This window comes from Jaculus jaculus, unplaced genomic scaffold, assembly GCF_020740685.1.
Source record: "Jaculus jaculus isolate mJacJac1 unplaced genomic scaffold, mJacJac1.mat.Y.cur u25, whole genome shotgun sequence".
Taxonomy (NCBI): domain Eukaryota; kingdom Metazoa; phylum Chordata; class Mammalia; order Rodentia; family Dipodidae; genus Jaculus; species Jaculus jaculus.
The window spans coordinates 3,749,924-3,773,251 of record NW_025423515.1 but is presented as its reverse complement, the minus strand read 5'-3'; the positions used below and the strand labels follow the sequence as shown (position 1 = coordinate 3,773,251).

The following is a 23,328-nucleotide window of genomic DNA, read 5'->3' as shown; positions in this document are numbered from 1 at the left end:
TTTTTGCCAGGATGACGTGTTCAAGAAACCCACTACAACTGTGTTAGGTGTTATTTGTGACCTTAGTTCTAATAGTGTTTGCTTGATGAAGTTGAGAGCCCTTATGTTAGGTGCATATATGTTTAGGATTGTAATGTCCTCCTGTTGGAGGGTGCCTTTAATCAATATAAAGTGACCTTACTTATCTTTCCTAACTAATGTTGGACTGTCATCTACCTTGTCAGATATTAGGATATCAACCCCTGCTTGTTTTCTAGGCCCATTTGCTTGAAACACCATTTTCCAACCTTTCACCCTAAGATAGTGTCTATCCATTGTAGAAAGGTGAGTTTCTTGGAGACAACAAATTGAAAGATCCTGCTTTTTAACACAGTCTGCAAACCTATGTCTTTTGGCTTGGGCATTGAGGCTGTTGATAGTAACAGTTATTATTAAAAGGTATGCATTTATTTTTGCCTTTTTTGTTTGTTTGGTTTTTAGTCCTTCTAGTTTTACCTTTGTTTGAGTATGGTTTGTTTTTTTCCAGGTTCCTTATATGTGTGCTCATCTTTCTCTTCAGCATGGAGGATCCTTTCAAGCATTTTCTGTACAATTTGTTTTGCATTCAAATATTTCTTTCTTTTTTTTTTTTTTTGAGGTAGGGTCTTACTCTAGCCCAGGCTGACCTGGAATTCACTATGGAGTCTCAGGGTGGCCTCAAACTCATGGCAATCCTCCTACCTCTGCCTCCCAAGTGCTGGGATTAAAGGCATGCGCCACCACACCCGGCTTTCAAATATTACTTTAGTCTGTTTTTTTTTTTTTTTTTTTGTGAAATGTCCTTATTTCTCTATCTATTTGAATGGATAGCTTTGCAGGATAAAGAAACCTTGGTTGACAATCATTGTCCTTCAGAACTTGGAATACAACATTCCAAGCCCTTCTGGCTTTTAAAGTTTGTGTTGAGTAATCTTCTGTGATCTTGATGGGCTTGCCTTTGTATGTGATTCTCTGATTTCATCCTCTGTGTGTTTGCTGTTAGCATATATGAAGGCTACTGATTTCTGTGTATTTATTTTGTACCCTGCTACATGACTGTATGTTTTTATCAGCTCTAACAGTTTGCTAGTAGAGTCTTTAGGGTCCTTTATGTATAGAATCATGTCATCTGCAAATAATGATAATTTGATCTCTTCCTTTCCAATTTGTATCCCTTTTATGCATGTCTCTTGCATTATTGCTATGGCTAAGACTTCCAAAACTATATTAAATAAAAGTAGGGACAGTGGACACCCTTGTCTTGTTCCTGATTTTAGTGGAAAAGCTTCCAGTTTTTCCCCATTTAGTAATATGTTGGCTGTAGGCTTGTCATAAATAGCCTTTATTATATTGAGATATGTTCCTTCTATTCCCAGTCTCTGTAAGACTTTTATCATTAAGGGATGTTGGATTTTGTCAAAAGCTTTCTCTGCATCTAGTGAGATGATCATGTGATTTTTGTCCTTCAACCCATTTATATAATGTATTACATTTATAGGTTTGCATATATTGGACCATCCCTGCATCTCTGGGATAAAGCCTACTTGGTCAGGGTGAATGATCTTTCTGATATATTCTTGTATTCTGTTTGCCAGTACTTGGTTGAGAATTTTTGCATCTATGTTTATGAGGGAGATTGGTCTGTAATTTTTCTTTTTTGTTCTATCTTTGCCTGTTTTTGGTATCAGGGTGATGCTGGCCTCATAGAAGGAATTTGTTAGAATTTCTTCTTTTTCTATTTCCTGGAAAAACTTTAGAATCAATGGTGTTAGCTCTTCCTTGAAGGTCTGATAAAATTTAGCAGTGAATCCTTCTGAGCCTGGGCTTTTTTAGTTGGGAGATTATTGATAACTGTTCAGATCTCCATGCTTGTTATAGGCCTATATAATTGATTAATCTCATCTTGATTTAATTTAGGTAGGTCATATAAATCAAGGAAATCATCCATTTCTTTCAGATTTTCAAATTTTGTGGAGTATATGCTTTTATAGTATGTCCCTATGATTTTTTGAAATTTTCTGGAATCTGTTGTGATGTTACCTTTTTCACCTTTGTTTTTTTTAATTTGTGTCTCTTCTCTCTTTCTTTTGGTCAGATTTGCTAAGGGCTTATCAATCTTGTTTATCCTTTCAAAGAACCAACTCTTTGTTTCATTAATTCCTTTGGATTTTTTTTTTTTTTTGATTTGATGTTATATATTTTCATGGTAGGAGCTTAAGTTATTAGGTGTGACTCTTAAGACTCTGAGAGCATCTACAAAGGTGCTCCTAGGGTAGGGTTTCCCTGCTATGGTAATATTCAAGTAGGCTGAGTGGAATAAAATACAGGTAGATTCTAAAAGTTAACTAAACACTGTACACATTCAATCAAAAACAGTCCCGAGTATGTATGCCAGAGTAGTTATTATAACAACCAGATCCTCTATCAACACAGAGGTTAAGATTTCTGGTCTGTTGAGGGATCCAAGTCAGCTTGTGACCAAGTGAGACCCTTCCCTGGTGCAATCCCAGTTACCTTGGATGATTTTGGTCTCAGTCAAGTTGCTGCCTGGGTCGTTGGGCTGCTGTTCTGATTTCTGGAGCTGTGCAGTGGCTTTTCCTGCAGGGAAAACTGAGCCTGGCAACTGCGGCCCTGCAGATCAGCACCCCCATTGCTGGAACTGCTGCTGCTAAAGCTGCCGTTTCTGGGTCCACCTCTGCTACTGCTGTAAGCTGCCACTGCTGGAGCCACCGCTGCTGCCTCTGAAGCTGCTGTTGCTGGGTCTGCCACTGTTGCTGCTGAGGCTTGCCGCTACTGGATCTGCTGCTGCTGGGGCTGCTGTTATCAGTGCCGTAGCTGCTGATGTTGCTGCTGGATTCTGCTCCTGCTTGGGTCCTGCTTTCGACTCAAGTTAGCATGGCTGGGTCCCAGGACCACTGCTCTGTGTGCTGGAGCTGGGCACAGGCGGTGGGGGAGGGGAGGGAGCCACAGATGCTCTAGTTCTTTCGCTGTTCCATGTGTTCTTCTACCTTGCGATCTGCTCCTCCACTGTTCACTCCCGCTCTCCCTTCACATTTCTTGAATTGCAGAGAGCTACGGTGTGAGTGGAAGCTCCCCGAACCTGGCTTTTCCTGCAGCTTGCGCTGAACCTGGTGGGTTTCTGGTTTGCTGCTGCCACCGTGGTTGGCGGACCTGCCAGGGCCGCTTTTGCCAGCCTATATGGGCTCTGGATGCTTTGGATCTCTTCTACTTCTCCTCTGCTGCTTCAATTTCCTATACACCTCACTTTTTAGTAAAAGTGTGTATTTTGCTGGGTTCTTTGGTCTTTTTCCCCCCTAGGCTGCTTTGGCCTGGTACCTATGCCACCATCTTAACTGGAACCTACCCTAATCTTTATTATTTCTTCTCTTCTACTAATTTTTGTTTTGTCTTGTTATTCTTTTTCCAAGGGCTTAAGGTGAAGCATTAAATTATTTATTTGTGAACTCTCTAATTTCTTAATATAAGCACTTAGAGCTATAAATTTCCCTCTTAGGGCTGCCTTCATTGTTTCCCAAAGGTTTTGGTATGGTTTATTATTATCATCAATTGATTCTATGAATTTGATCATTCAATAGTGTACTGTTTATTCTCCATGGATTTCTGAATGCTCTGTAGTTTTTCTTGTTGCTGTTTTGCAGTTTAATCCCATCGTGGTTAGATAGAGTACAACGGATTATTTCAATTTTCCTCTATTTGTTCAGATTTGCTTTGTGTCATAATATATGGTCTATTTTATAGAATGTCCCATGTGCTGCTGAGAAAAAAATGTATGTTCTGAATCATTTGGATGAAATGTTTTGTAGATATATGTTAGGTCCATTTGTTCCATGATATCATTTAATTCAGATGTCTGTTTACTTTTTGCCGGGATTAACTGTCAATTGATGAGAGTGAGATATTGAAGTCTCCCACTACAATTGTGTTTGATGTTATATGTGACCTTAAGTGTAATAATGTTTGTTTGCTGAAAGTGGAACCCCTATATTAGGTGTATATATGTTTAGAATTGTAATGTCCTCCTCTTGAAGTGTTCCTTAAAGTATTTTCTGTAGAGCTGGTTCAGTTGTCATAAATTCCTTTAGCCTGTATTTGTTATGGGATGTCCTTATTTCTCCATCAATTTGGATAGATAGATTTGCAGGATAAAGTAATCTTGGCTGACAGTTGTTATCTTTCACAACTTGGAATAGATCATTCCAAGCCCTTTTGGCCTTTCAAGTTTGTGTTGAGAATTCTGCAGTTATTCTGATGGGCTTGCCTTCATAGGTGACTTGCTTTTTCTCTCTAACTGCTTTCAATACATTTTCTTTGGTTTTCATGTTTAGTAGTTTAATTATAACATGGCAAGGAGAGGTTATTTCTATGTTTTGTCTGTTTGTTGTTCTTAAAGCTTCTTGTATCTGTATTGGCATTTCTTTCCCAATTTGGGGAAAATTTTCTTCTATGATTTTGTTGAAAATGCCTACTAAGCCTCTAGATTGAAATTCCTTCCCTTCTATTATACCCTGAATTCTTATGTTTGATCTTTTCATAGTGCCCAGATATCTTGAAATTCCCATTAATACATTGCTGTTAGCTTGCCTTTTTCTTTGTTGGACTATATTAGGTATGCCACATGGTCTTCTAGTTTAGATATTCAGTTCTGTCCTTCACCCATTCTACTTGTGAGGCTTTGCTCAGGTTTTTGTTTTGTTTTGTTTTTTGAGGTAGGGTCTTACTCTAGCCCAGGCTGACCTGGAATTCACTATGGAGTCTCAGGGTGGCCTCGAACTCATGGCAATCCTCCTACCTCTGCTTCCCGAGGGCTGGGATTAAAGGCGTGCACCACCACGCCTGGCTCTTTTCACAGTTTTTTATTGGACTGTCTGTGTTCTTCAGAGTTTGGATTTCAGTCTGGTTTCTCTTCAGCATTTCTATTTCCTTACTCATGTCTTGCAATGACATCCTTATTCCATTAAGCTCATTTGTCTGTGATCTCCTTCAGGAGTTTTTGTTCTTTAATTCCTTTTTTTTCCCTTTGATTCCTTTCTTTCCTTCTTTTTTTTTTTTTTTTTTTTTTTTTGGTTTTTCGAGGTAGGGTCTCACTCTGGCTCAGGCTGACCTGGAATTCACTATGTAGCCTCATGGTGGCCTCGAACTCATGGCGATCCTCCTACCTCTGCCTCCCGAGTGCTGGGATTAAAGGCATGTGCCACCAAGCCCGGCACCTTCTTTGATTTGTTGGAGTATAGATAGATTTTTTTTGTTTTGAAATATTTGTCAGGCATTTCATCTAAAACAGTCTCCTTGGTGATCACTTCTGGTGGATTTACAATTTTTGGTGGTACTGTATTTTCTTGATTCTTTGTGTTTCTTGTGTTATAAAGTAGTGACTTTTGCATCCTGAACTGATTTGATGCATGGGTTTTCTACTTATCTGCTGTGTTTTTAGATATGGCGATCCACATTAAATACTGTTGCAGTCAGCTTCTCATTACTGGTAGAAATCACCCAACTAAGAGCAGCTTGTGAAAAAAAGGGGTTTATTTTGGCTTACAGGCTTGAGGGGAAGCTCCATGATGGTAGGGGAAAATGATGGCATGATCAGAGGGTGGACATCACCCTCTGGCTAACATAAGGTGGACAACAATATCAGGAGAGTGTGCCAAACACTTGCTTGGAGAAATTGGCTATAATACCCATAAGCCTGCCCCAGTAATACATTTCTTCAGGAGGCATTAGTTCCCAAGTCTCCATCAGCTGGGAACCTAGCATTCAAGACACCTAAGTTTATGGGGGACACCTGAATCAAACCAACACATTCTTCCTCCAGCCCCCATAAACTGATAACCATACATGATGTAAATTGCAATGCATTAATATAACTTTATCCCCATAGTTTTCATCAATTCTAATGATGTTCATATATCTCCATAGTCCAAGATCTTCTAACTGAGCCATCATACCAAAAAAAAAAAAAAAAAAGAATCACCCCCCCAAACTCATAATGGCACAGAATAAACATTCACACTGCAAAAGATAGCATTGGGCATAGCAAAGAAATATTCAACCAATACAACATTTAAAACAACCAGTGCAAACATCCAAGTCTGTAGCTTAAAGTCCAACAACTCTCGCCAGTGACAAATCTCCAAGTCCGATAATTCTAACCAGCAACTCTCTGGCATTCCAATTCTGCCCCTTCAGCTAGGCTACTCACAGTCCTGGAAAACTTCACCTGGGCCAGCAGCTTTCCTGAGCAGCCATATTGTGGTCCTGGCTTCTCCACTGGGTCTCTGCTGCAAGCCATGGTCATCCTCATGGCCCCATGGGGTCTCCATGAAGGCATCCAGAAAACCTGCTTCACACTGCCCATGGCCTTTCCAAAACACAAGACCCTGTTGCAAACTCAATGACCCCCTTTTTCCTGCATTTCTTATACTTCACAATACCAGGTAGGGTGCCAATTTGTTAACCCAAGCGGGGGGGGGGGGGGGATAAAGCAAACTTTGAAGAACAGGATGTTCCTTGAACACTCATGCCCCTTTAAAAGAGTCTACATTCTTTCTGTTGCCCCACTGCAGGTCAGCTGGCCCAATCTCAATGGTTGATTAATCCCTCAAACAACTTGCAGGTGAATGGGCAGCAGTTTAGTCCCAAAGATTTTTCTTTCTGTGCCATATCCCTCTGTTCATACAAGTTCATTTCTACACAAAGCAACCCTGCACAACTTCTCAGGGCCCAGGCATAACAGCAAGCCTCACACAAAATGCTAGCCCAGTCCAAGCAAAGGTCTTTATCACCCTCATAAGTCCATAGTTTCTTACTGCATTCAGGTCTTTCAACTCTGACCAGAATAGTCCATCAAGCTGTAGTTACAGCACTGCAAGGCATCTCTTAGGCCAAAATTTCAAATCCTTCCACATTCCTCTTGAAAAATCAGCTCCAAAAGGCCAAAGCCATACAGTCAGGTGTCTAGCACCAATCCTACTCCTTGATGCCACTTTACTGTTGCAGTCAGGTTCCCATTGCTGGTAGAAATCATCCAACTAGGAGCAGCTTCTGGGAAAAAAAGAGGTTTATTTTGGCTTACAGGCTCAAAGGGAAGCTCCATGATGGCAGGGGGAAATGATGACATTAGCAGAGGGTGGACATCACTCCCTGGCCAACATAAGGTGGACAACAGCAACAGAAGACTGTGCCAAACACTGACATGGGGAAACTGGCTATAATACCCATAAGCCCACCCTCAACAATACATTCCTTCCAGGAGGCATTAATTCCCAAATCTCCATCAGCTGGGAACTTAGCGTTCAGGACACCTAAGTTTATGGGGACACCTGAATCAAACCTCCACATATACTTTAAGAATATGACTTTAAGGTTCTAGTTGTAGCTCTTATGTGCCAATCCCCTTTTTCTCTGAGCTGAGGGAGGCCCTCATCTTCCCTTCTTTCCTTAGCTGAAGGAGGCCCTCCTCTCCACTATTTCCCTGTGCTTCCCAGTGCTGAGGGAGGCCCTGTTTAACACTTCTTCCCTGTGCTGAGGGAGAAGCCTTTTCTCCCCTTTCTTCCCTGAGATGGGAGATACCCTCTTTTGACCTCTTTTCCCTGGGCTTTGGGAAGTCCTCTTCTCCCCCTTTTTCCTGAGCTGAGGGAGGCTCTCACCTCCACTACTTCCCTGCTCTGAAGGAGGCCTTCTTCTCCCTTTCTTCTCTGAGCTGAGCAAGGCCCTCTTATCCTCTCCTTCCTTTAGTAGAGGGAGGATCTCTTCTCTCCTTCCCTGAGATGAGGAAGGAAACCCTCTTCTCCCCTTCGTCCCTGAGCTGATGGAAGGTCTCTTATCTTCTCTTTCCCTGGCCTGAGAGAGGCCCTCTTCTCTATTCATCACTGTGTGAGGGGGCCCTGTTTTCCACTCTTCCCCTGCTCTGAAAGAGGCCCTTTTCTCCTCTCCCTCACCTGAGCTGAGGGAGGCCATCTCCTACACTCCTCCCCTGTGCTCAGGAAGGCCCTCTTCTTCCCTTCCTCCCTGTGGTAAGGGAAGCCCTCTTCTCCCCTTCCTCCCTGAGCTGAGGGAGGCTCTCTGCTCCACTCCTTCTCTGAGCTGTAGGAGGACCTCTTCTCCCCTTCTTTCTTGAGCTGACTGAGGCCTCCTTCTACACTAATTTCCTGTGCTTCCTTGTGTTGAGGGAGGCCCTCTTCTCCTCTTCTTTTCTGAGCTCAGGGAGGGCCTCTTCTCCACTCCTTCCCTATCAGAGGGAAGCCCCATTCTCATTCTCTACTTTTTCCTTGAGATGAGGGAGGCCCTCTTGTCCTCTCCTTCCCTGAGCTGAGGGAGGCCCTCATTTAATCTCCTTCCCTGTGCTGAAGGAGACCCTCTTCGAAACTTTTTTCCACTGCTGAGGGAAGCCGTTTTGTCCATTCCTTCCCTGCACTGAGGGAGGACTTATTCTCCACTTGATCCCTGTGTTTAGGGAGGCCATTTTCTCCACTCCTTTTCTGCTCTGAAGGAGGACCTGTTCTCCACTCCTTCCCTGTGCTTAAGTAGGCCATCTTCTTCATTCCTTTCCTGTGCTGAGGGAGGACCTCTACACCTCTCCTTATCTGTGTGGAGGGAGGCCCTCTTCTCTCCTTCTTCCCTGAGATGAAGGAGGCCCTCTTCTCTTCTTTTCTGAGCTCATGGAGGTCCTTTTCTCCACTCCTTTCCTGTCTGAGGTAGGCCACATTCTCCACTCCTTCCCTGTGCTGAGGGAGGCCCTCTTTTCCACTCCTCCCCTGTCTGAGGGAAGCCCCATTCTGGTTCTCCACTCCTTGCCTGAGCTGAGGTAGGCCCTCCTCTTCCCTTCTTCCATGAGCTGAAGGAGGCCCTCTTCTTATCTCCTTCCCTGTACTGAGGGAGTTCCTCTCCTCGACTCCTTTCCTGTGCTTAGGGAAACCCTCTTCTAATCTTTTCCCACTGCTGAGGGAGATCCTCTTCTCCATCCCTTCCCTGAGCTGAGGGAGGCCATTTTCTATACACCTTTCCTGCTCTGAAGGAGGACCTGTTCTTCACTTCTTCCCTGTGCTTAGGGAAGCCCTCTTCTCCATTCCTTCTCTGCTCTGAAGGAGGCCCTCATCTACCCTACTTCCTTGTGCTGATGAAGGCCATCTTCACTCCTTCCCTGTGCTGAGGAAGGCTCTCTTCTCCACTCCTTTCCTGTGCTGAGGTAGGCCCTCTTCTCCACTCCTTCTCTGAGCTGAGGGAGGCTCTCTTCTCCACTCCTTCCCTGAGCTGAGGGAGGCCCTTTCTCCCCTTCTTCCCTGAGCTGAGGGAGGACTTCTTCCCTTCTTCCCTGAGCTGAAGGAGGCACTCTTAGCCACTATTCCCACGTTATGGGATCCAGTATCACAAAGTAATACCATGGACTCATGGAATGTGAAGCAAAGTTTTATTGGGTTAAAAAAAGACAGAAAAGAGGAAAAAAGTATAGTCTGATATACCAGGCCTGTGCCCCCCACCAGGGCATCTCAGGGGGGCAGCAGCAATGAACTTTTCAGAGTGTCAGCTTTTATTGGAGATAACCACATGATGTTAGAAAAAAACAGGATGTGAGTTAAACCCTAAATCACAATTTACATGTGACAGTTATGGCCATAAAGGCAAAAAAGGAAAAAAACAAAACAAAACTTGCAAACACATCTATTGGTCAATTACAAGAAGCAACACCTGGGGGGTGTGAGGTAGGCTTGTTGTCCCGTCCCATGGGACCTAGTTATTCATGGGGGCGAGGAGGACCCTAACCTGAAATAAGATGGGCGAGAGAGAGGAAGAGACTCAAGCAAATGTACACTTGTCAAGAGTCCAATTTTATTGAGCCACAGCGGCCTTTTTAAGGGTTAGGGTTAGGGTTAGGGTTTTGGGTGTGGGGGGGGGGGCTGGAGGAGGCAGGTGGTGGAAAGTTACAGAATCTTCTTAGCCTTTGGCCTAGGACAGTTTGCGGTTATTCCAAAAATTCACGGTACAGTTCTCACGTCTCTGCAGTTGCCAGGCAGGATGTTAATTAGTTAGGTGTGGTGGAGTAGGGGGATGGAATCAGTTAGGTGTGGCAGGGTGGGGGGATGAGGAAAGGTCAGAAGTTGCTCAGGACAGAGGTTATCTCAGGGCTAAGGTCTGTTCAGGGCTCATCTCCTCATCTCCAACAGCTTGTGACCCACATTCCCACTTATCTTAATGAGTTTACTCAAAAATGCAGGCCCCAGGAAATGCTATTCATCCCAGCAGGGCCTCTTGTTTACCTGCCATTAGCAGAACCTCCTGTTTGTCTACCATCAACAGAGCCTTCTGACTTCTATATTTCTCTAGGCTAGATATAATAAGATGTAGAGAAATAAAACATTTTCCCCTCTTTATACCCAAAGGTGAGGAAGGCCCTCTTATCCCCTTTTTTTCCTGAGCTCAGGGAGGCCCTCTTCTCCACTCCTTCCCTGTGCTGAGGGAAGCCCTCTTCTAATCCCCTTCCCTGTATGGAGGGAGGCCCTCTTCTCTACTCCTTCCCTGTTCAGAGGGAGGCCCTCTTAGCCACTTTTTCCCTGAGTTGACTGACGCCATCTTCTCTCCTTCTTTCCTGAGCTCAGGGAGGCCCTCTTCTCCACTCTGTCCTTTAGCTAAGGGAGGTCCTCTTCTCCACTTCTCCCCCTCTTCTCCTAGCTGGGGGATTCCCCCTTTCCCTCTCCTTCCATGAACTTAGGGAAGCCCTCTTCTCCCATTCTTCCCTGAGCTGAGGAACACTCTCTTCTCCCCTCCTTCCATGAACTTAGGGAAGCCCTCTTCTCTCATTATTCCCTGAGCTGAGTGAGACCCTCTTCTCCCTTTCTTCCCTGAGCTGAGGGAAGCCCTCTTATCCACTCATTCCCTGCTCTGAAGGAGGCCCTATTTCCCCCTTCTTTCCTGAGTTGAGGAAGGCCCTCTTCTCCCTTTCTTCCCTGAGCTGAGGGAGGCCCTCTTCCCCACTCCTTCCTTGTGCTGAGGAAGGCCCCCTTTTCCACTCCTTCCCTGTGCTCAGGGAGGTCCTCTTTCCCACTTCTCCCCTGAGCTTATAGAGGCCCTTTTCTCCCCATCTTCCCTGAGCTGAGGGAGGGCCTCCTCTCTACTTTCTCTCTAAGCTGAGGGAGGCCTTTCCCCTCCATTCTTCCTTGAGTTGAGGGAGGTCCTCTTCTCCACTGCTTCCCTGTGCTCAGGGAGACACTCTTTGCCACTTCTTCCCTGAGCTTAGGGAGGCTCTTTTCTCTCCTTCCCTCAGCTGAGGAACGTCCTCTTCTCCATTCCTTCCCTGTGCTGAGGGTGGCCCTCTTTTCGACTCCTTCCCTGTGCTGAGTGAAGCAGTCTTTGACACTTCTTCTCTGATCTGAGGGAGGCCCTTTTCTCCCCCTGTTCCTTGACCTGAGGGTGAAAGACCCCCAGGGGGAGACCCTCACTCAAGTCTCAGGAGAGCACGCACCCAAAGACACACAGGAGACTGGGCTTGCTGCAAAAGAATGAGGCTTTATTCAGGAAACCAGAGCTCTGGGGTTGACACTTGCCTCATGCAGGAGACAGAGGAATTGACCCTGAGCCCTATTGGGTATATCTTTATATAGGGTTTTTTAGCAAGGAAGGGAAAAGGGGGGGAGGTTCACAAGGATATTTGCAAAGCCTGCGGAACTCATATAGTTATGTCTACATATCTTATTTTTGCATAAACAGAGTTTTAAGTCCATGGTCAGGCTATCTTGAGAAACTATTCCCTTACTTTGATTTTTCTTGGAACTGTATTTTTGCTTTTCTTCTTTTTGGAACATAAAGTTTAACTTGATCTAACTCGCAGCCTATCTATAGCCTTGTCTGTGATTTATGTCTTCCAGGGATATACAGTTCATGTTGACCCCCAGCTGTTTCTTTGCAAAGCTTACTTTATAATTTTCCATCCTGCCTTTCAAGGGAAGCCCTCTTCTCCCCATCTTTCCTGAGCTGAGGGAGGCCCTTTTACCCACTACTTCCCATGTTATGGGATCCAGTGTCACAAAGTAAAACCATAGACTCATGGAATCTGAGGCAAAGTTTCATTGGGTAAAAAAAGAAAGAAAAAAAAAAAAAAGCATAGTCTGGTATATAAGGTCTCTGCCCCTGAGGGCAACTCATGGGGACAGCATCAGTTAACTGTTCAAGAATGTCAGCTTTGACTTGGAACCCTCAACAGACCAGAAATCTTAACCTCCTTGTTGTCAGGATTAAGGGAGTGGGTGAGGCACCACACAGCCTAAGGGACAGACAGAGGATCTGGTTTTCATACCTACTCTTGGATAAATACTCTGAGCTGTTTTTCATTAAAAGTGTACATTGTTGAGCCAGGCGTGGTGGCGCATGCCTTTAATCCCAGCACTTGGGAGGCAGAGGTAGGAGGATCGCCATGAGTTCAAGGCCACCCTGAGATGACAGAGTTAATTCCAGGTCAGCCTGGACCAGAGTGAGACCCTACCTCGAAAAACAAACAAACAAACAAACAAAAATGTGTACATTGTTTAGTTAAATTTTAGAAACTATCTATATTTGGTTCCACTCAGCCTACTTGAATACTCTCATAGCAGGCAAACCCAACACCTAGGGTCACTTTTGTAGATACTCTGAGAGTCTTGAGAGCCACACCTAGCACCTTAAGCTCCTACCCTGAAGATATATAACATCAGATTGATTGATACATCTAATAATACCCAGCTAACTAGAAAATCTAATCATTAAATAATCCAGGATGCAAAAATATATACATTACAACAAGAAACACCAAAAATCAAGACAATATAAATCCACCAAAAAGTGTTAATGCATCAGAAATGACCTCCAGTGAGAATGACTTAGAGGAAATGCCTGACAAAGATTGCAAAAGAATGATTATAAATATGTTCAAAGAAGTCAAAGAAGAAACCAAAAGAATGAAAGAGGAAATCAAAGGAATCAAAGAAAACACAGGACACCAATTTAATGAAATAAAGAAGTCAATACTAGACAGAAATAAGGAAATAGAAATAATAAAGAAAAAACAGTCAGAATTACTAGCAATGAGGAACAGTTAATGAAATAAAAATCTCTGTCGAAAATCTGACCAGTAGAATGGATGAAGGAGAAGACAGAATATCTAAGCTAGAAGACCAGGTGGCAGATTTAATACAGTCCAACAAAGAGAAAGGCAAACGAATAGAAAAGTATGAGTGAGCCGGGCGTGGTGGCGCATGCCTTTAATCCCAGCACTTGGGAGGCAGAGGTAGGAGGATTGCCATGAGTTTGAGGCCACCCTGAGACTCTATAGTGAATTCCAGGTCAGCCTGGACTACAGTGAGACCCCACCTCGAAAAACAAAACAAAACAAAACAAAAAAAAAAAAAAAGAAAAAGAAAATAAAAAGTATGAGTGGAAATTTCAAGATAGTCAGGACACTATGAAAAGATCAAACATGTCTTCTGGTCAAGATGGCAACTGCCTAACTGCACCACACAGCCCCAGGAAAGAAAGGCAATGCATTAAGGGTTGACTGGTTCTTTTAATGGAGAGAAATTTCTAATAGATTGCCAGTGGGAGGGCACATGGAGGAAGAAATGGGGAATCACTGATTCCCTCGCTTGTGGTTAGCCCGAGTCCCCCAAGCCCTCAAGCAGCTCAAGCCGTACCCAAAGTCCCAGCCTAGGGATATACCTGCACTTTCTGTAGGAAATGGGACCCAGGCCAGCATAATTCCACTTGTCTCACTGCACAGTGGTGATCACCCTGCTCCCCCTGTCCATGAGTGCCCACAGCAGGCTCCACCTGCCAGCCTGCTTAGATCTCAGACTCCATTTTCCCACAACAGGCACTGCTGATAACTGTTCATACAAGCTTAGCCTGCTCCCTCTGCCCATTTGCTCGCTTACTGCTTCAGCAGCCACCAATTCACACCCAGCCCAGGCCCATTCCACCCACCTAGCCAACCGAGCTTGGGTGCAAGTCCCTCCCCATCTGCCATGCCTACTGACTGCCATTGTCCTGCTGCAGGCAAGCTCAGATAGCTTCTTAGTCCCAGTGTTCTATCACGCACGAGTTTAGGCTGCTGCAGTGCTTGGTGCTTCAGTGCCCCTCTGACCACCAGGGCAGGCAGCTTTGGTACATCTGTGCTTGAGAGTTCAGGCTGCTTTAGCATTCTGATAAATGAGAGATCAGAGGGGTGGCTTCAGCTTCCCACTGTGCTTAAGCTCAAGCTGATACACCCTCCTATGTGCTAGCACAAAACCACACAGTCCTTCTGCTTGCCTGCCAGCTAGACCAGGCCAGCTCCCCCAAGAAGCACCACTTCCCAGCCCATCCAGACCACAGTCCTACTCTCCTTGCCCATACACTGTGATGGGCCAACTATGGTGCAAAAGAAATAACATGAAAAATCAAATGTAAGAAAATCAAGTTAGATCACCCAGACCTACAGTGAATGTCTCTAATCAAAACATAGAAGAGTCATTAGGATCACAATACCAAGATGAAGCTATGAGCAATGCAACCCTGACAAGGCTACTGGTAGAACTTGCAGAAAAGCAACAAAGGACCGATAATCGTGTGGATGTTGCCATCACTAGACTAGACCTAATAGATAAGAAAATGGAAGGAATCCAAAGAGAGTTAAGAGATATGAAGGAGAGTGAAAAAAAAAAATAGGACCTCGGGCTGGAGAGATGGCTTAGCGGTTAAGCGCTTGCCTGTGAAGCCTAAGGACCCTAGTTCAAGGCTCGGTTCCCCAGGTCCCACATTAGCCAGATGTACAAGGGGGCACACGTGTCTGGAGTCCGTTTTCAGAGGCTGGAAGCCCTGGTGCGCCCATTCTCTCTCTCTCTCCCTCTATCTGTCTTTCTCTCTGTGTCTGTCACTCTCAAATAAAAAAAATATTAAAAAAAATAGGACCTCAAAAATCAGCTGACAATGCTAAATGAGGACGTAAAGAAATGCAAGGATGAATTCCAACAAGCATCAAGAAAATCAGAAAATGATGTGAAAAGGGAGCTTGACAGAGGGGTGTGTGAAAAGGGAGCTTGACAGAGGGATGGAAACTATACATAGAAAAGTAGTAGAAAATGCACACCTACTTGAACAAGTCCAAAACTCTCTAGAAGCTCTCAAGAATACAGTCAGCCATGTGGAGGATAAACACTCCGATCTGGAAGAAAAAATGGAAGAAACAGTTTGAAAGCTCAAAAGTTTCAATAACTTCAAAAGTTTCTGTGAACAGACATGAGGAAATTGTGGGATACCCTTAAATGTCCAAATATCAGGAACATTGGAATACCTGAAGAAGAAGAAATTCAGACCAAACACATGGAGAAATTATTTAATAAAATAATTGAAGAAAACTTACCCACTCTCTCAAAAGAAAGGCCCATCAAGACACAGGAAGCTAACAGAACTCCAAACAGATTGGACCAAAGGAGAAACTCTCCAAGACATATTGTCATTAAGACTCTAAACATTGACACCAAAGAGAAAATCCTAAAAGCAGCGAGGGAAAAATAGCACCCTAGTTTTAAAGGTAACCCCATCAGAATTACTTCGGACTTCTCAATGGAAACTCTGAAAGCCAGAAGGGCCTGGAATGACACACTGCAAAATCTAAGAACCTATGGCTTCTAACCAAACTACTCTACCCAGCAAAAGTATTCCTCATAATAGATGGTGAAAGAATTCAAAATTCAGTTTTATAATTATATGAACACAAAACCAAACCTACAGAGAGTATTTCATGAAATTCTCCCCACAGAAGAATCAAATAATCAAACTTAAAGGCCTACAAGAAACAGATCACAATAATCAAACTCAGAGAAGGCACAAAAAACTTCAAAGTCCATGAAAACACCAAACCATATGTAGCAACACAATATGGCAGGGATAAAATCAAACCGTACAGTCATAACCCTAAATTTTAATGGCCTTAATTCACCCATAAATAGACATAAGCTAACAGGATGGATCAGAAAATTATACCCCTCAACCTGTTGTCTTCAAGAAACCCACCTCACCACTAAACACAGATACCTCCTCAGGGTGAAAGGATGGAAAAAATATTCCCAGCAAATGGGAATCAGAAACAAGCAGGCATAGCTATGTTAATATTGGATAAAATAGACTTCAGACCAAAAATAATAAAAAAGACAAAGAAGGGTACTTCCTACTTATCAAGGAAACGATCCACCAAGAGGATATTACAATCATAAATCTGTATGCACCAAACACAGGGGCAAACTGTTCATAAAGCAAAACCTACTTGACAATAAAACATAGATAACCACCAACATGATCATATTGGGGACTTCAATGCACCATTATCAGTAATAGACAGTTCATCAAAACAGAAATTCAACAGGTAAGAGAGCTCAACAAAACCATAGATCACTTAAAACTAACAGACATCTACAGAACATTCCATCCCCAAATCACAGATTATACATCCTTCTCAGCACCAAATGGAACATTCTGTAAAATAGATCATACACTGGGTCTCAAAGCCTGCCTCCATATATTCTGGAAGATTGACATAATTCCCTGCATGATATCAGATCACAATGCTATATTGCTAGAAATTAACAACAAAAGACCCACCAAGAATCCCATTGGCTCCTGGAAACTGAACAGCACACTTTTAAACAATAAATGGATAGTGGATGAAATAAAAAATGAAACTGCAAAAGTTTTAGAGATGAATGACAACGAGAACACGTCGTACCAAAACTTATGGGACACAATAAAGGCGGTCCTCAGGGGAAAATCCATAGCACTCAATCCCTTCATAACAAAGACAGAGAGATCCCAAATCAATAACCTAACCACCCACATAAAAGCACTGGAAAAGCAAGAAAAATCCAACCCAAAAAGCTCCAGAAGGAAAGAAATAATTAAGAGTTGGTAACTAAGAAAACAATTAAGACAACTGACAAAACAAAGAGCTGGTTCTTTGAAATAATAAGCAAGATTGACAAACCCCTGGCCAATTTGATAAAGCAAAAAAAAAAAAAAAAAAAAAGGAGAGATCACAACAGATATAAGTGAAATTGGGAGGATCATCAGGGCTTATCTCAAAAACCTCTACTCCACAAAACTGGATAATGTGGAAGGAGATGGATGAATTCCTGGACACATACCAACTGTCAAAGATAAACTCAGAGCAGATTAATCTCCTAAATAAACCTATCACACACATTGAGATAGAAAAAGTAATAAAAAACCTCCCCCAAAGAAGAGTTCAGGACCAGATGGCTTCTCAGCTTAATTCTATCACACCTTCATGGAAGAACTCAAACCAATCTTCCTCAAACTGTGCCACACAATTGGAGAACAGGGAATGCTACCCAACTCCTTCTATGAAGCTAGTATCACCCTAATTCTAAAACTAGGCAGAGATGCCACAACAGAAGAAAACTACCAGCCTATTTTCCTGATGAACTTAGATGCAAAGATCATGAACAAAATCCTTGCAAACCAAATCCAACAACATATCAAAAGTATTATCCATCTTGATCAAGTGAGATTCATCCCAGGAACACAGAGGTGGTTCAACATATGAAAATCTGTCAATGTAATATGCCCCGGCCAGTGGGGAGTCAAACAAGGACCTGAGGGGAAATTAACCTGGATGAGAGACAAGAGACACAAAGGAGACCAAGTCTATATTCTGATCAAGGTCTTCAGATTTTTATTTTTTACACAATGGTTATATAGGGGAAGAACACAGGGAGTTATGATGGCTGACGTGATTTAGGGCCAAAGGATTGTTAGGGAACCTAGAGGAGATGTAACTGGGTGTTTGTCTAACTTTGCCTCAACGGCTTAACAGCCTGATTGCATCAGGCTTGACAGCCTGATTGTAAACTGGCTCTTTGTAAAAGATAAGATTCTGCAAACAGTCTGCTGACCAACATTCCTAATTGCAAGCTGGATGGACCAGCTTTCTAATAAATGAGTCAACTTAAGAACAGGCCCCGGCAAAATGGAGAGGCTTTTGCTCTATGGCTCCCAACATAATACATCACATAAACAAGGTTAAACACAATACCACATGATCATTTCGATAGATGCAGAAAAGTCCTTTGACAAAATACATCATTTCATGATCAAAACATTGGAGAGAATTGGCATGGTTGGCTCATATCTCAACATAATAAAGGCAATATACAAAGCTACTAAGGCCCAAATAATACTTAATTAAGAGAGACTGGAAGAATTCCCATTGAGATCAGGAACAAGACAGGGTTGTCCATTCTTACCTCTGCTCTTCAATATAGTAATGGAAGTCCTACTTCAAGCAATAAGACAGGAGAAAGAAATAAAAGGGATACAATTTGGAGATGAAGTACTTAAGTTAGCTCTTTTTGCTGATGACATGATTGTGTACATAAGAGACCTGAGAGACTGCATCCCAAAACCTTGAAGGTGATTAACTCCTATAGCAAAGTAGCAGGATACAAAATTCAGTAGCCTTTCTATATGCAAATGACAAAGATACAGAAAAAGGAATAAGGGCCATGGTTCCATTTTCAATAGCAAAAAAACAAAACAAAACAAAAAACCTTGGAATAATGTTAACCAAGGAAGGGAAAGATACATATAATGAATACATAAAAAAGTCTCAGAAAAGAAATTGAGGAGGACTTGAGAAACTGGAATGACCTCCCTTGTTCCTGGGTAGGAAGAATCAACATTGTGAAAATGGCAATCCTTCCAAAGGCAATTTACAGATTGAATGCAATTCCAATTAAAATCCCAACATTGTTCTTCACAGAGTTAGAAAAAATGATCTTAAATTTCATATGGAAAGGCCTCAGATATCCAAGCATGTCCTCAGCAAAAACAAAACAAAACAAAACAAAACAAAACAAAACAAAACAAAACAAAACAAAACAAAACAAAACAAAACAAAACCTCTGGAGGCATCACCATACCTGATCTAAAGCTATATTACAAAGCTATAGTAATAAAAACAGCATGGTACTGGCATAAAAACAGGAGTATAGACCAATGGAATAGACTTGAGGACACGGACTTCAGATCAAACAATTACAGGTACTTGCTATTTGACAAAAGCCCTAACAATATAGGTTGGAAAAAAAGATAACAAATGGTGCTGGACAAACTGGATAACAATATGCAGCAAATTGAATCTTGATCCACACATCTTGCCATGCACTACACTCAAGCCCAAATGGATCAAGGTCCTCCATATAAGACCAGAAACTTGACTACTATTGGAAGAAAATATAGGAAGAACTTTCCATGATATAGGAATGGAAAAAGACTTCCTGAATTAAACCTAGTAGCTCATTATCTTAAACAGTCACCAACCACTGGGATCACATGAAGATGAAGAGCTTCTTTACAGACAAGCATACAACAGGCAGAGCCAATAGATTGCCCACAGAATGGGAGAAAATATTTCCTCTTTATCCAACTGACAGAGGCCTAATCTCTAGAATCTACAAAGAACTCACAAACCTAACGAATAAAAAGTCAAAGAGCCCACTCACAAACTGGAGCAAAGAGCTGAACAGGCAGTTCACAGAGGAAGAAATACAATTGGCAAACACACACTTAAGAAAGTGTTCATCATTCCTAATCAGCAGGGAAATGCAAATTAAAATAACTATGAGATTCCTCCTTACCCCAGTAAGGATAGCAAACATCAAAAAATCAAATGAAGGGCGGTGGGAGGTGTCACCTTCCAGCGTGGCCCTGCAGCTCGGGGGAGCGGAAGGGAGCCATGTCCTCTCAGGCTTTCTGGGAATGGGGTGCTCTTTCCTCCCTGTGTCCCAACCTCGCCATTGTCACCCGGGGGAGCGGCCGGACGCGCAGCCCAGGGTCCTGTTCCCAGAGGCCGTCCTGAATTGGCCTGGGAGTGCACGGAGTCTTAGCTCCCCCACGCAGTGTTGGGGGGCCGCCCGTCTGCTCTCTGCATGCCCTGAGGGTCCCCGGGATGACGTGCTGATTCCCCAGGCTGGCTCTGGAGGAGGGCTGAGGGGAGGGAAGGAATGTGGAAACCAGATGTGTGGTTGGTGACTGTCTCCAGATACTGAGGCACCTCTGTCTGTGGCACAGGCCAGTTATGAACTGTAGTTTTAGTAGATTGTGTCTCTTGAAGCGACACCTGTTTACAATGAAGTTGCAGTCTCCAGAATTTCAGTCACATTTTACAGAAGGGTTGAAGAATCTGACAGAATTAGTTTTCAAAGAGAATCATGAATTAAGAATAGCAGGAGGAGCTGTGAGGGACTTACTCAATGGGGTCAAGCCTCAGGATGTGGATTTTGCCACCACGGCCACACCAGCCCATATGAAGGAGATGTTCCAGTCGGCTGGCATTCATATGATCAACAACAAAAGAGAGAAGCATGGGGCAATTACCGCCAGGCTTCATGAAGAAAATTTTGAAATTACTACACTCCGGATTGATGTTTCCACTGATGGGAGACATGCCGAGGTAGAATTCACAGCTGACTGGCAGAAAGATGCTGAACGTAGAGACCTCACGATCAATTCCATGTTTCTGGGTTTTGATGGTTCTTTGTTTGACTACTTTAATGGCTATACAGATTTAAAAAATAAGAAAGTTAGATTTGTTGGACAAGCCAAGCAAAGTGTTCAAGAAGATTATCTTCGAATTTTATGGTATTTCAGGTTTTATGGTAGAATTGTAGACAAACCTGGTGACCATGACCCTGAGACTCTGGGAGCAATTGCAGAGAATGCCAAAAGCTTGGCTGGAATATCAGGAGAGAGAATTTGGGTAGAACTGAAGAAAAATTTCACTGGTGACCATGTACATCACTTGATCCACCTGATATATGATCTTGACATGGCGCCACACATAGGTTTACCTGCTAATGCAAATTTAGAAGAATTTAACAAAGTTAGTAAAAATGTTGAAAGCCTTTCACCAAAGCCAATAACTCTTTTGGCCTCATTATTCAGAGAACAAGATGATGTCACAAGACTGGGTTTGAGGTTGAAGATTTCAAAGGAAGAGAAAAACCTAGGTTTATTTATTGTTAAAAACAGGAAAGACTTGATTAAAGCAACAGATAGTTCAGAACCATTAAGACCCTACCAAGACTTCATCATAGATTCTAGGGAACCTGACATTGCCATCTGTGTGTGTGAGCTGCTGAAGTACCAAGGACAGCATGGCCTTCTCAAGGAGATGCAGTAGTGGTCCATTCCACCCTTTCCAGTGAGTGGACATGGCATCAGGAGAGCCGGCGTTTCTTCAGGGAAGGAAATCTGGGCTCTGTTACAGCAGTTGCATGAACAGTGGAAAAAAAGTGGTTACCAAATGGAAAAAGACGAACTTCTAAGTTACATTAAAAAAGACAACATGAACTACATACCAAAAAAAATTGTAACTTCTGGGTAAGATAAAAATATTTCTTTTTTAAAAAAAATATTTTTTATTCATTATTTATTTATTTATTTGAGAGCAACAGACACAGAGAGAAAGACAGATAGAGGGAGAGAGAGAGAATGGATGTGCCAGGGCTTCCAGCCTCTGCAAACGAACTCCAGACGCATGTGCCCCCTTGTGCATCTGGCTAACGTGGGACCTGGGGAACCAAGCCTCGAACTAGGGTCCTTAGGCTTCACAGGCAAGCGCTTAACCGCTAAGCCATCTCTCCAGCCCCCACCCCACAAAAAAATATTTCTTAATAAGAGTGAAGAAACTACAGCAAAATTAAACCTAGAATAGGAAATCTCTAGAAAACTGACCTTACTCTGCAAATGTTTTCACTAAGTTGCAGTTTGCATCTTATACTCTGGGAATGTGTCTGCTGAAGTCTGGTTGACCTCTGCCTATCCTCTTAGACTGTAAATATTATTTTGCATGATATATCTTAAGAAAAATGACTTTTGAAATGTTTATAATATGTGCATTAATTAGTGTGAGCATACATAGAAGGTTGTAGCAATAGGTTTTACTGTTGTAATTTTTTCTTTAGGTACAGAAATTCTAGAAAACTTAAGGGATGAATGTGATGATTTGATCTCAGACTATTTGCCTTTGGTTTGTATCTGGTGTTTAGTTAAAGAAACTTTTGTAAAGCCTAATATTTCTTTTAACCCAAAGAAATTTAGTGGGTCAGTGATGAACTCCTGAAATGGTATGTGCATAGGAAGTATGCAGGTGTAGCTCCTGACAGCTGTCCCTGTTGTGTAAGATCCTTTACACAGTGTTCTCTGCAAGTATGGGTAAACAGTATAGTTGAGATGATGCCTGCAGGAGGTAAAGGCCCCTCAGTGCACCTGCTTCGTTTGTTGGCAGAGATGTGCTGTGATCTGAATGCAAGAGTGTAGAGCTAAAAAAAGACATTGGTATATCCTGTTCTTGAGTTGCTTTTTATTTACTGTACTTACATAAAGTTTATATGTGAAAACATTCTAAAAAAAAATCAAAATAAATGCTGGCCAAGATGTGGAAAATTAGGAACCCTCATCCACTGTTGGTGGGAATGTAAGATGGAACACCCTCTTTGGAAAGCAATATGGAGACTCCTGAGAAAGCTGACTATAGAATTACCAACAGACCCAGTTATGCCCTTACTGGGCATGTACACTAAAACCTTTAAACCATAGTCAGAGAGATTTGTTCAACCATGTTTATAGTGGCTCAATTCATAACAGCTAAGAGATGGAATCAACCTAGATGTCCATCACTAGAAGAATGGATAATTAAAATGTGGTATATCTACACAATGGAATTCTACACAGCAGTAAGAAAGAATGACAAAATGAAATTTGAGGAAAAATGGTTGAACCTGGAACAGATCATTGTCAGTGAACTTACCTAATCACAGAAAGAAAAATGCTGCATAGTCTCACTCATCTACAGCACCTGACCTGATCTACCCAAGATGCTGACATATCCAGCAAGCATCTCGAGAACCAGACAATACGAAGGGTGGGGAGGGAGAGGAGAGGAAGGGAGGGGTTGGAAGACACAAATATAGACCCAAACAGCAATGGTACCATAAAATTCTACATCCTAAAAGGCAGACCAAATGGTTGAACCTTCACCAGGCCCTTAAAGAGAACACTATCTTAGGGTGAAAGGTTGGAAAACAATGTTTCAAGCAAATGGACCTAGAAAAAAAGCAGGGGCTGCTATCCTAATATCTGACAAGGGAGAATTCAGTCCAACATTACATAAGAAAGATAAGGAAGGCCACTTTCTATTAATTAAAGGCACCCTGCAACAGGAGGACTTACAATCCTACACATATATGCACCTAACATGGAGGCCCCCAAATT

General features: G+C 42.7%; 1 protein-coding gene across 1 annotated transcript in view; it reads left to right on the top strand.

Annotated features, from left to right (window-relative positions):
* Positions 1–21,439, top strand: part of LOC123457511 (CCA tRNA nucleotidyltransferase 1, mitochondrial-like) — a 45,154-nt gene extending 23,715 nt beyond the window's left edge. The window contains 2 exon segments of the mRNA XM_045141390.1: positions 20,096–20,837; positions 20,898–21,439. Coding sequence (XP_044997325.1) covers positions 20,096–20,837; positions 20,898–21,439 — 1,284 coding nt within the window.
* Positions 21,440–23,328: the final 1,889 nt, after the last annotated feature.